The sequence below is a fragment of the Elephantulus edwardii genome, unplaced genomic scaffold (genome assembly GCF_000299155.1).
Source record: "Elephantulus edwardii isolate Elephantulus edwardi_28Jun2011 unplaced genomic scaffold, EleEdw1.0 scaffold00098, whole genome shotgun sequence".
NCBI classification, from domain to species: Eukaryota; Metazoa; Chordata; class Mammalia; order Macroscelidea; family Macroscelididae; genus Elephantulus; species Elephantulus edwardii.
In genome coordinates this window covers 5,136,349-5,150,022 of record NW_006399848.1, presented here as the reverse complement: position 1 = coordinate 5,150,022, position 13,674 = coordinate 5,136,349, and the positions used below count along the sequence as shown (strand labels likewise).

Genomic DNA, 13,674 nt, shown 5'->3' with positions numbered 1-13,674 from the left:
AACCTAAGTGCCCATCAACAAACTAATGGATAGAGAAACTGGGGTATATTCACACAACAGAATACTATACTGCATTGAAAAACAAGGAATTCATGCAATATTATTCAAAATGGGTGACTCTGGAGGATATTATACTGAGTGAAGTATCTCAGTCAAAAAAGGACAAATACTGCATGGGGCAACTGTTGCAAAACACGACTGACTTCGGGTTGGGGGGAGACTGAGAAAGACAGGTTTAATAATGTATACTGCATTGAAACAGATGAGGGAGAAAACTCTTTAAAAGGGATATGTGATTCTGTATTTTTGTCATGACGAGTCTAGAGCGAAGGCTGCACAGTGGAGTGGACCTGGGGAGAGGGATTGTAAAATAATGAAAGAATTTTTCTTTTACTTTTTCAAGAGGGTATTGTACTGGGGGGAAGGGCTGGGAGGAGAGAAAAGTGCAACAATGAATGAATGAAAATCCAAAGTCTCTGTAAGTTTTCACTGACATTAATAATAAATTTTAAAAAGAAAAAATCCTAATACACACACACAAAAAGATTGTGGTACATTCACATGATGGAATATTATACAGCCCTCAGAAGCAACAGTTTTGAAAATTATCACATAATTTGGGAGAGACTGGAGAGCATTATGCTGAGTGAACAAACTCAGTCTAATAAGGACAAATACTGCATAGGACTATTATTGTGGAAACAGAACGTTAACTATAAAACATGTAAGAAGGGGGAGGGTGAGCAGAGGGGTGAAGACAGATGGGGGGAAATCTATAGGGTCACACAATTTGGTAGGTGGAGGGAAGGGTGACTAAAGGGAATGAGAAAAATCCAGCAGGGATCTGAAAGACAGGGTCTTGGTGGACATAGTTCAATGAAGATTAATTGTATAAAACATAATGAATGGGAATGATTGTATGAAACACAATTTGAATGAAAGATAGTGTGAAACATAATGTATATGAACTTTGTAAGTAAACCAATATAAAATCAAAATTGTAACAATTTGGGGCTTTTCTTTAACTGTAGTTGGAGTGTCTTCTAGGTCTGGAGGGGTCAGAAGGGTGGGGAGCTCTGATGGTGCAGTGTATAAATATCAAGCTACCAACCAAACGATCAGAAATTCAAATCCACCAGCTTCCACAAAGCAGAAAGATGGGCAGTCTCTTCCCATTACAATGTTCAGCTTCTGAAACTTAGAATTGACTTGATACAGGGAGTAAGAGAAAGTTCTAGATTAATTTCACTAGTTGATATAGATGATTTACTGTATCACAACTCCATATATTTACTTGTGAAACTACCATTTATTTGTATTTAAAAGGGGGGAAAAAACCCAACAACAATCCCAAACCCTACATGTTGAGTCAGATACAAAATCGGTAGTAATTCACAAGGCTTAATACAGTTTCTCTTCATGCTCTATCAAAAACACAACTGGATTTGTATGTAAAATGAGACAGAAGACCCAGATATAAATGATTTTATTATAGCCAGGCTCACAAAAGAATGGTATCATAGCGCTCCAAATGCATAGCACTAAGATGATTTTAGAAAAGTGAATTAAATTATAAGACTTCAGTGGCAGACACAAAATCCTCTGGTAGGAGCATGAAAAAAGGCAAAAGGCACTGAGAAGAGATGTAAGGGTTTTCTCTCTTCCTGATGTCAGATGCCAGGGAGGACAGACGGCAAACCTAGGACTATCAAAAAGCTTCCTAAGGACTTACGCTTCTCTTTAAAAAACTTTTCCAAGTTTCTGAGTTAACCATGAAAAGAAAAGAAAAAATGTTTCTAGTAAAGGGTTATAAGTCAGCTTTATTACTTCTCCAAATCGTATCCCAGGTTTCTAAAATTTCACATATATGAGAAATCACAAAAGGACCAAAAGGAAAAAAACTCTTATAAAGCAGCCTGCCAAATAGAGAGACAGAAATAATTTTAATTATATATGACATTTTTCAATCTAGAAAAACTTTACCACTAATGTTAATTTTAAAAAAAAAATTTCATTAGCTCCCTTTGTTTTACTTTTTTAAATAAAATTTTCATTTTATAGACTTTTCATAGAGGAATAAACACAAATGTCCAACAGTCACACAAAAAAAAGGCTCAAAATCACTGGCAATAAGAGAGACGTAAAGCAAAATGACAATGGGATACTATCTCAACCCAGTAGCAATGGCAAAGTTTAACAGGACAAGAAACAATAAATGTTGGAGTAGATGTGGCAAGATAGGAACTCATGCAGTGTTGGTGAAACTGTAAAATGGTACAGCCACTCTGGAAGGCAGTTTGGCATTTCCTCAGAAAGCTGAACGCAGAAATTCCTTATGACCCAGTTATTCCACTGCTTAGAATATACCCCAAGAAAATTAGAACTGTGGCACAGAGATTTGTACACCATTGTTCACAGCATTATTCACTCTCTCAAGAACATGAAAACAGCCCAAATGTCCAACCACAATCAAGTGGATTGAGAAATTATGGTACATTAGCACAATAACTACACAGGAGCAATGATTTTTTAAAATCATTACCTAACTTTGGAGGGATTGGAGAGCATTATGCTAAATGAACTAACTCAGTCCCACAAGGACAAATACTGTGGAAGACCATTATTGTAGAAATAGAAACAGAACTAGTAAAATGTGTATGAGGATCCAAGGAGGGGGGAGAGGTGGTGAGGGGTGAGGATGGGCAGGGGAATAATCATATGGTTGCACAATTTGATGGGTAGATAGAGAGATTGATAAAGGAAATGGTAAAGATTCCGTGTGGAAAATAATGCATATGACCTTTGTTTCAATTTATACATCTAAAAAATTTAAAACTCTACAAACTAGGGCCATGAGGAAAAAGAGTAACAATGGTGTACATTCATTCAATAATAAACACTCATAACAAACAATGATAAAACTCCTATCTAAAATTAGAATATATGTGCTTTTATATAAGTGGCTTCTCGTGGAGAATGCTTTAACTTTTTTAAGCTAATAGTAGTACAATTCCGATCATTCTAAAAACACATGTATATCACACACTGAAAGAACAGAAAGGAAACAAAATCAGGTACATGTCTAAGAGGAACAGTCTATGACCATAAAACTAGTCCAATCTGGTTTAACAGAGAATCATGTTCCCCCACCCCCCAAAAAAATGCATAAATGCAGAGAAAGCAACAACTCTGAAATGTTTTCACTTTCTCCTATATCCTTTCATATCCAGCACATGAAGGTGAACAACAGCACTCAAACATGAACTGAATCCCTCTGCCATTTCTTGTGGGTTGTTTTTCTAAGTGTTACTATAGCAGATTAGTATGTTGCTCTGAATGATTAGCACATTTTTTCTGTCTACTTGAGAGGGTAGCTTCTTCCCATACTCCATCCACTGCAGTCTAATGAGGGCTGCAACTTGTGGAGGTTTAGGGAGGGCTCCAGTTTAGGCAAATTATTCCATTGAACATTTTCAAACAGAATTGGATCTCTGTTCCATCCCTCCACTCCTGCTGTAGCAAATCTGGGAAAGCATGAGCTTAGAAGTGGCCAATGGTAGTTTCTCCAGTCAGACTGCACAGCTGGATCAAGATTCTAAAGCCATCAGGTAACAAGAGATGAAGACAAGAGGCATACAGCACTGATGTCACTGAATTCCTGGCTTCATCCCTTGGAGTCCATAGCACTGCTTAGCTACCTGGCTGTCCAAAGAATAGTGTCCAGCCCTTCCTTCTATTTTGTCACATTATCCTTTCAATGCTTAAGAGCTCAGCTCAACTGCTTATCAGAGGGTCAGCATTCAAAGCAATCATTCACTCAATGAAGAAGGATGTGACAGTCTGCTCCCATGATGATTTACATACAGCCTTGGAATCCCTATGGGGCAGTTCCATTGGGTCCTACAGTATTGCTACAAGTTGCAATCAATTGGAAAGTAACCTGTTTGGTATTTTGTTTCAATTTTAGTATCTTTCTGACATGAGGAATACAAAACATGTGTTGCTCATTTTGACATGTACAAAAAGGAAGATGGCTTCTGTGAAGCACTAATAACAGAGCTGAAGCTAAGTATCTCACAGTGGGCTGCTTTAAATTCAGGGAAAGGACACTCAATGTTGCTCTTGTCCTATGTCATAACAGGAAAATTCAAAAAGAAAACATCATTGCTATTGAGTCTATTCCATACATATAGAATGTAGTAGAACTGTTGCTAGGGTTTCTAAAGCTATAGATATATACATCCACCAGTCATGGAAAATAACCTGGAGATTTGCTCCTGTAAAGGCTTCTGCCAAAGAAATCCTATGAGGAATCCAATTCTGTTCTATAGATTTGCTATGCATCAGAATTGATTCAAAAGCACACAGCAACATATTCATTTTCATACTAATACTTCTATAAATCTCAACGAAATTGAGTACCACATATGATAGAAATTTACATATTACTGCTAATAATTTATAAAGTAAATGGTGTCACCACCATAAGTCATGGAAGATTAGCTATTAATCAGTTATCTGTAACTGCAGGAAGCCCGACTATGTGGATTAATTAGTTTAACCAAGTACCTCACTTGCTATGGTGGCACATAATCAAATTGTAAGCAAAGTATCTAAAGAGAAAGAAATAGACTAGCATTGCAGATACTGCTATAAACTGTTGATAAATATCACCCACAAGTAGATAAGAAATGTGACAGAAATTATGAAAGTGAAATCGTTTGTTAAAACAACCCTGGGCTTTAAGGCCCTCTGGCCATGAAGGAAAGAGGTTATTAAAAATTAAAGAAGTCAAACTGAGGGAATTTTGGAAAAAGCCACAAAAGCACACTAGGGACTTGTGGACTATATAAAGAAAGTGCTAGAAGACATTATAGAGTAAACTACATTTTCCATGTTTTATGATTACAGGATTTTTTTTCCTTAGCGTTTCATCCATTTACCAAACACATACTGAACTTTGTATTAAGCACTGCAGGAGCGCAAGGAGAAAGGAGACACAATGGCTGGTCTCACAGATGCATGTACAGATAAACAGAATACAAAGAATAATTGCTGTAAGAAGGGTAAAAGAAAATACCGTACAAGTGATGAGTGAGTGAGGCCTCAGAATGGCCCACCAAGCAAAAAATGGTAGATTTTCGCTTTGGGCACTCAGTATCTGAATATCAAAACCACAGAAAGTTCAATAGTGGGGCGGAAAGTGTTTAAAAGAAGGGGAGGACTATATGTCAAAAGACTAGCAATGCCCATTCTTAGTATGAGAATTGTTATCTACCTGGATACAATTTGGTAACATAACAAAGGAACTTTGTAGTATCATAGGTGCCCTGCCGGTAAGAGCTGCACAACTTCTGTGGCTCAGACTCTCAGGAACAATCGTTCTTTTCTCATCTCTAGTGGAAGATTGTTTGGATGAACTCTAGGGTCTCCAAACACACTGTCTGCCCATGCGGTTCAAAGATGTTCTTTTTCCTAGTTGTCCTAGACACAGACACTTAGACACTTTTCTATTTCCTTAAGAAAAATGTCTGGGAGATATATTAGTTGGTGGAATCTTTACCTCCAGTAATCACAGGGAACTGGAAGATCACCTCTATTTTTATTTCCTTTCTCAATATTGATTCTAATTTAGAAAACACAGGCTTTTACTGGGAGCTCTGTGGTGGTTCAACCTTTCGACCGCTAACCAACAAAGGTTGGTGGTTTGAACTCGCCGTGATGTGGCACCCTATAATTTTGATTACAACCTCAGCAAGACTTCCAGGCAGTTCTAGCCTGTCCCTTTTGGGTTGCAGAAGTTGAATCATCGGTTACAGGTGGTGGCTGTGCTTTATCAAACACCACAAAGTTCAAATCAACTAACCTAGTATTTTCATTTATTACCTGAAGCAGCTAGACTCTGATTCCCTGAAAAAAGTTTTTCCAGAGATTAAAAAAATATTCTGTTCATGTAAAATGCAGAGTAACATCCTGACTGAGCCCATCACAATCGGCTCCTTCTGTGGGAGTACAGAAATTACAGCACCAGCTCCAGTATCAGATACACACTGCCAGAAGGGCTGCGGATGGGAAACCACAGCGTGGCACGATTCCACCGTGGCTCAGATCCTTTCCCTTCACAGACACCAGAGTTCTTTACAACTCAGAACTCTCAGTGAACAGGACAGGTCTGAACACAGATGAAACCTTATAGATAAGTACAATGAACCATTAACTTAAATATTAAAGAACAGAACAAGCTGGAGAATGAAATTCAAAAACTAGATAATTCTGGGTTACTCATAGAGGAATTGTGCAAGAAATCTAGCTTGTCTAAACCTTGTTGTTATGTCGCATCAGAACTGACTCATGACTGACCCTCCAGAGCAGGTTTTCAGAGGCATTAGATGACACAGGAGGAGATTGTCCATCTTTTCTACTGAAGAGCAGCTGGTGGATTCGAACTGCGTGTCTTTGGGTTAATAGCACAAGTCTTTATTACTTAAAACACCAGAGCTCTTTTATACCTTGTGGGCAATCTCCTCCCATGTAACATACAGTCTCTGAAAACCTGCTGTAGGGTCAGCTATGGGACAGCATATAACAGAAGAGCTTACAGAAGGTAGTGGTAAGGGTAAAATGTGGAGAGATGGATTGAAAGAGTGCTCAGTAAAACAGTGACTTTCACTGCTCAGAGCTAAGCAAAATGTATGTCTAGTAGTGACCAAGCACTGAGTTTTTAACAGATATCCCTTTATTCTAGGGCTTGTGTTTCTGCATATTTTTTGTATGGTTCTTGGACCCCCTGCTTCAGCTCAGCCTGGGCACTTCCTTCCACTTCAGCCATGAGCTATCACTTTCTGATTTATCCAGTTATTCCTTCTTTCCCTCAGTTCCTATTGATTCTTCTTGTGTGCCTATGTATTTCTATTGCCATTCACTGCAAGTTGCCTTTGTGCTGTTTTACTAAATTCAAACACTTTTAGCACTCTTTTAACAACCACAACTCCATGATACTTCTTGGCATTTCCCGTTAGCAAAAGGTTACTGGTTTTGTTGTTGTTGTTGTCAGGAGTTATCAAACTGCCTCTGACTCAAAGCTTCTCATAAAAAAAAATTTAAAAAAAAAAGTGGTACACTGTCTGGTTAAAGGTGGAGGGAGTTACTGAGAGAACTCTGAGTTTTAGCACCCACTCATCTGTTTGTTTGTCATTCCCTGGTGACTTGTGCACTTCTGTGATGCTAGTAGTTATGTCATGGCCATTTCAAATACTCTCAGGTCACAGAAGCTTCCAAACTAAAAAAGATTAGGAAGTAGGCCTAGCTAACCAGTTCTGAAACAATGGATCACTGCAATCCTTATCAATGAAGCAGAGTGCCTGTCCCTTATCAAAAGAAGCAGAGCACTGACAGTGATGCAAGATGGGGAGTTCTAAATCCCCACTGTTAATTCCAGAGTTGGGGTTAATGAGCCCAGCCAGAACGGAAAGCCCAGAATTACACATCACAGTAAAACTTCAAAAATAGGGTTTACTGTTCACATGAGAAAGCTGAGAAGAGATTTTTAACCCTACCAGGACACGGAAAAATGCAAACTAAAAAGCTGCAAGAAAAGAGGAGAACTTTACCTTTACCAATAAGACAATCAGACATCTATGTATTCTTCCCTCACATCACTTGGGGCACTGGTGTACTCCCATCAATCAACTGCTCAAAATGGCTTTCCCAGCTGGGAAAGAAAGATGGGTAATCTCCTCCCATGCGATTCATAATCTCAGTAAAGTCACTGGAGGGTCAGCAATGAATCAGTTTCGATTCTACAGCAATATAGTGAGTTGAACTGAGCTGTTGGCTTTGACTTTGACCCTATGACTGGGTAAGACAGTGCCAATGATGTGAATAAGGTATACAGCAACTTTGGAGGGGGAGTGTTTTTTGTTAAGTACCTTGACTATGACTCATAGCAACCCGATGAACAACGGATCTGAACCGTGCCCTATCCTGAGCCATCCTCATCATCTTTGACACACTTAGCCCACAGTTCCAGTCTCTGTGCCACTCCATCTGGTTGAAGGTCTTCTCTTCCTTCACTGACTTTTCCAAGCAGAGACACCTTGCCTCCAAGGAGCACTCTGTGCACATCCTTCCTAAAATATGTTTGTCCTTTGGGCATTCCATGGGTCAGTAACCTTGAGGTTGTTACTATGTTGTTAAGTAGCACTGATCTGGAACTCCAGCAGGTTTTCAGAGTCAGCAAACTGCACAGGAGGAGACTGTCCTTCTTTCTCCCGAGAAGAAACTAGTGGTTTTGAACCCAGGCCTTCAGGTTATCAGCAAAACTCCTTACTAATACATCACCAGCACTCCCCTTGAGATTGTTGTTGTTGTTGTTGTTGGGTCTTGTTGAGCTGAATATGACTTACATTAACCCCACGATCAGTATGTCTGCCCGTATCCTATCCTGTGCCATCCTCATCATCTCTGATACACTTGAGCCCACTGCTGCAGTCACCATGTGAATCCATCTCATTGGAGTCTTCCTCTCTTTTGCTCACCTTCCACCTTTCCAAGCATGATTTCCCTTTCCAAGGAACAGCTCCTCTCCTATTACCATGTGCAGAGTATGAGAGATGAAGCTTTTCCATTCTTACTTCCAAGGAGAACTCTGGCTGCACCCTCTCCAAGGCATATCTGTTCATTCTTTCAGCAGTCCATGGCATATTCCGTTCTCTTCACCACACCACAATTCAAAGGCCTCAATTCTTCTTTAGTCATCCTTATTCATAGTCCAGCTCTCAGATGCACAGCAAGTGATTGAAAAGATCTAACCTTTGAGGTAGGAACATGCTTATAAGGCAGGCGTGCAGACTAATAAAGGGACTAAGCAGTATGCTATCCCATCAGGCTTAAATTGAGCAGGCTCCAAGGGAGAAAGTGAAAATCTTGCTACTCTCAAAACAGAAAAGTCAAGAAATAGAGTGCATTTGGAGGGGACCTAGACAAGAGGAACAGCAACAGCTGAAGAAGCAGAGGCGGTGAAGAAGCAGATTTACATGACACAGAGCTGTACTAGAACTCTTGGACCATGAAGCCAGAGCCAAAGGCTGTCACACAGGCTTACTGAAGGGGGAGGGGGTAGGAGAGAGGGAGATAACATAAAGAGAAGTGCTAAATGAACTATGTAGCAAGCACTAACCCCCAGTCCCAAGGCTGAAGGTTAGAGGGCCTGCAAGCTCAGCTGAGAAGCTACGTTGGCTGAAAGTATACTGACTACTTTCAAACTGAACTGTAATCTTTTACTACCATAATAAGCCCCATTATTATGAGTTCTGTATAGCTATTGCAGCGGATTACAGGACCCAGTAGAAGAACAACAAGAGATCAAAGAGGCACAGTTGGCGTTAGTATAGATAGAAGAAGGCGTGGGAGCTTGAGAATATGCCTAGCCACTCAAGAATCAGCTCTGGGCTATTAATATTGTAGACGGGGACTCTTTCCCCTTGTGGAGTTAATGGAGGTCAGACCCTGCCACCTCCATAGAAGCCGCACTCTTTTCTATACCTTTCAAAAGAAGCTAAGTTTTCAAAAAACAAACCCCCCCCCCAAAAAAAACCCCTACTCACGAGTCAGTTTTGCTAGTTAACAACCAGCTCTTTCTTTTTTCATACAAACACTTAGAAATTGACAAGGAAATAAATTTCCAAAAACAATTTAAAAAAAAAATGGGACTGAGTTAAGATAATTGCTGCCAATCAAGAAGCAGGACTCTATCTTCTGAGATTGCACTAAACAAGATGTTCTACCTGATCAAATAAAGAATAAAATTGTGAGGCATCAGCTTTCAAAACATACACAAATAACAGCTTTCTTATTAAAATGTGGTGACTGATCCACGGTGCTATCTTTGCAGAAACCTCATGTATCCACACGTGTCAAATCTCAATCACAAGAAGGCAGGCTGCACCATTCAGCTCTTCTCATTTACAAGTGATCTCAACTCTCCAAACTAATAGCACACACCATGCCACTCAGAAACTGTATATAAATAGTAAGAACATGTTAAGAGTAAGGTAGTTCTTTACTGTTTCTATTATCATTGACATTAGGTTGTAACTACCATGAAAATAGAAACACTAATAAATGTAATGAATGTTAGAAAGGAGCTCTGGTGGCCTAGTGGTAAGAAGCTGAGCTGCCAACCTCAAGTTACACAATTCCAATCCACCAGTTACCCTGTGGCAGAAAGGTGGACAATCTCCTCTAATGCTATTTACTACCTCTGCAAACCTCCTGGAGGGTCACATCAGGGTCAGTTCCAGCTCAAAGGTACATCACAACAACAATAACAAACAGGAGTGTTGGAAGCACAGAGGGAAATTCCACCATCATAGGCTTCAGGTCAAGATATACTCCACAAACACTGGAAATACTGAGTATTGCAAACATTTAATTGTGCAGGCGATTCATTTTAACTGCAACTAAGCTTATCTATTACAAGCAACAAAAAGCTGTATTGGCTCACTGTCTTTACTTTTTATTTTTTTTTTCTTCAATAATTGGCATGCCCAGGTAGCCCTTCTTTTCAGGAGGTAATAATTACTTGGAAAAATGATTGATTATTATAGCTCCACTTAAATATTAGAAATGGAATATGATGACTTTCACCAATTTTTGTTTCAGATATAAAAGTCTTCTTTAAAATTTTTATTTCTCAAATTGCATGTGGGTTTATACAAAATCTCATGCAGGGCAGTTCCACTTTCTATTAGATCAAACACATCAAATAACATTCAAAAAGTTAAAGGAAAAAAGCTTACTGTAAATGCTCAGAAACCTGATACTTCATAAAAAGAATTCCTGCACCATAGAGCATAAGCTCTCTCACAATCAATGACAATCTCATGTTTCTAGGGACTGTAAATATTAAAGCTAAGGATTTCTTCAAATAAGGTACATCTTCTCTTTGCTTAACAGCAGCAGTAACAAAAAATGGGTGACGAGGACTGTTGCTATGTGTCATCTAGTCGACTATGACTCATAATGACCCTATGAACAAAAGCTCAGAACCCTGCCCTATCCTGAGCCAACCTCACTTTACATACTGACTCCAGTGCCACAGTCACAGTGTCAATCCATCTCATCCAGTATCATCTTCTTTTGTGGTGACCATCCACCCTTCCAAACATGATGTCCTTTTCTAAGGACTTGGCACCACTGACAGTATGTCCAAAGTATATGACAAAGAATTTCAAAATCTTTGCCTCCAAAGAGCAATGGGATTTCACCCTCTCCAGGGCAGACCTGTTTGTTATTTTGACTGTCCAGGGGATATTCAATACTCCTCTCCAGCAAACTTAAAAACACTGATTAAGACTGCAGAACATTATTCTCGGCTAACTAACTCAGTCCCATGTGGACAAATACTGTATCAGACCATTATTGTAGAAATAGATAGCCAGTAAAGTGTGTATGAGGATCTAAGTGGGGGAGGATGGGATCAGAAGGGTGAGGATGGGCAGGAGTAGAGGGAGTAAGCATAGGGTCACACAATTTTATGGGTGGACAGAGGGGTGGGTTAAGGAAACGGGAAAGATTCAGTGTGGAAAACAATGTATATGAACTTGTAAGTAAAACAATATAATTTTTTAAACAAAAGCATTGATTCTTCTTCTGTCATGCATGGTCACACTGTCCACATCTCAGATGCATAGCAAGCAAGTGAGAAGGCCATGGCCTGGATCAGACACACCTTAATCTTTAGAGTGATATTACTGCTCTTTAGCACTCTGGAGAGATCTTTAACATTTTCCCAACGCAACTCATCTTTTGATTTCTTGACTGCTGATATCAGGGTGCTGAATGTGAATCAGAGCAAAATAAAAACATTACCAACCTCAATTTCCGAAGTTATCATCTATCTTAAGTTTTTCGTGAACCTTCAGTTTTTCCTAAATACAGCTCCGTTTCTCTGCTATCCTTTAATTAAAATGCCTCAAAACAGTTGTTGATCCCAACTGTTTCTACTTCCTCACCTCCCATTCGGTCTTTTATTTTATTAAGGGTTTCTTCCTCTTCATTTTATTAGAAGAAGCAATTGACTCAGCAATGTCAACTGCAGTAGACAATTCCTAGATTCCTGGACCGCTCAGCATCATCCTTTCTCTCCCTTCTTACAACTTTCTTCACTTAAACTCAAGACACTGCATACTCCTATTTTAACTCCTACCTCACAACTCAGCTTTCTTGGTCTCTTTTGCTGGACAACTCCTTTTCTCAATATGAAAAGGGTAAAGGACCCTAGGACTGGAACGTTAAACTGCTCATCTCTGTCTCCCTTGTTTCCTGAGTTGAACTCTGTGGTGTAAATGCCATTAACACACCAAAAGTTCCAAATTTATGCTTTCAGAATCTACTTTTCTCTCTTGGAAGAAGGAGTGGCATCCATTTCCATAACAGCTTGCCTCCGGAAACCCTATGAACCTGGAGAGAGGATGAAAAGCACCCAAGCGGATTCTCCTTCATAGGGTCTCTATGAGTCGCCTGTGACTCGATGACACTTAACAACAACAACAACACCTTTCTTTCAGCCCCAGATTCACACTGCTCATATGAGTCCTTTCAAGCAACTATTGGTCACCTTAAACTTTCCAAGTCTAAAATCACCTCAGCACATCCTTTTACAATTAACTCGATTTTACATGTCAAAAATTTGACAATCATTGATTATTCTTTCTGATATGCAACATCCAATCCAAAAGCAAGTTCCTTGACTCTACTTTCAGAACATACTCCAAACACAACCACTGCTTGGGCTTCCACTATATCCAAGGTACCACCATATCTTACCAGCATGATTAGAATATTCTCCTAACTGGTCTTTCTAAGTATTTTTTAAACCATCAATGTCCAGGGAAGGAGAAGGAAGAAAATGTTTATCAATGAATAAATGAAACCCATCCTTTCTGAAAACTTTCATTAAAATTACAACTAAAAAGAGAAAAATTATGTCACTATCCTGTTAAAAACTTCTAATCACCTCCAACTTAGTATAAACTAACCATGCAAATAAGAGGCTACTTCTCTGACAGTCTCATCAGGAACAGTCCCATTGCTCACTGCCCAATGCTCACTGAACTCCAGCTACCAGGATCTCCTTTCTGTTTCAAAAGAGTATTAGATTCTGTACACTTAAAGGCATATCCCACAGATACACCCACTGATCTGAATATTCAAATACCAGCTCAGAAATGCCTTATCTGGCCATTTATATCAATACTCCCACTCCATCTGTCTCTCTTCCTTGTTCTTATTGTACTTTATATTCCTTATACATATAACATATGCATATCTGTTTATTATATTTATATGTGTTTATTACCTATCTGTCACCTCAACTAGAATAAAAGAGATCCACAGTAATAGGAAATTTTTCTACCTCATTAATTCTTAAATCCCCAGGACTAAGAACAGACTTGAGCAAGAACAGGCTCCCAGTAAATCTTTGTTGAATTGTTGTTGTTTGTTGTTATGTGCCATCAAGTTGCCTGTGACTCACAGGGACCCTATGTACAACGGCACTAAACCCTACTATATCCTGTGCCAATTTTATTGTCTCTGACACAATTGTCTCCACCCCCAATAACCCAGTCATTGAATCAATCCACCTCATAGAGGGTCTTCCTCTCCTGCACT

The 13,674-nt window shown here is 39.3% G+C and overlaps 1 protein-coding gene across 2 annotated transcripts in view; it reads right to left on the bottom strand.

Annotated features, from left to right (window-relative positions):
• Positions 1 to 13,674, bottom strand: part of CDK14 (cyclin-dependent kinase 14) — a 691,509-nt gene that overhangs the window by 540,065 nt on the left and 137,770 nt on the right. The window contains exon 2 of one of the 2 annotated variants that reach the window (XM_006891459.1): positions 1,772 to 1,796. The exons of the other annotated variant lie outside the window; for it this stretch is intronic. Coding sequence (XP_006891521.1) covers positions 1,772 to 1,796 — 25 coding nt within the window. The remainder of the gene's footprint in view (positions 1 to 1,771; positions 1,797 to 13,674) is intronic. 2 annotated transcript variants of the gene reach the window in all.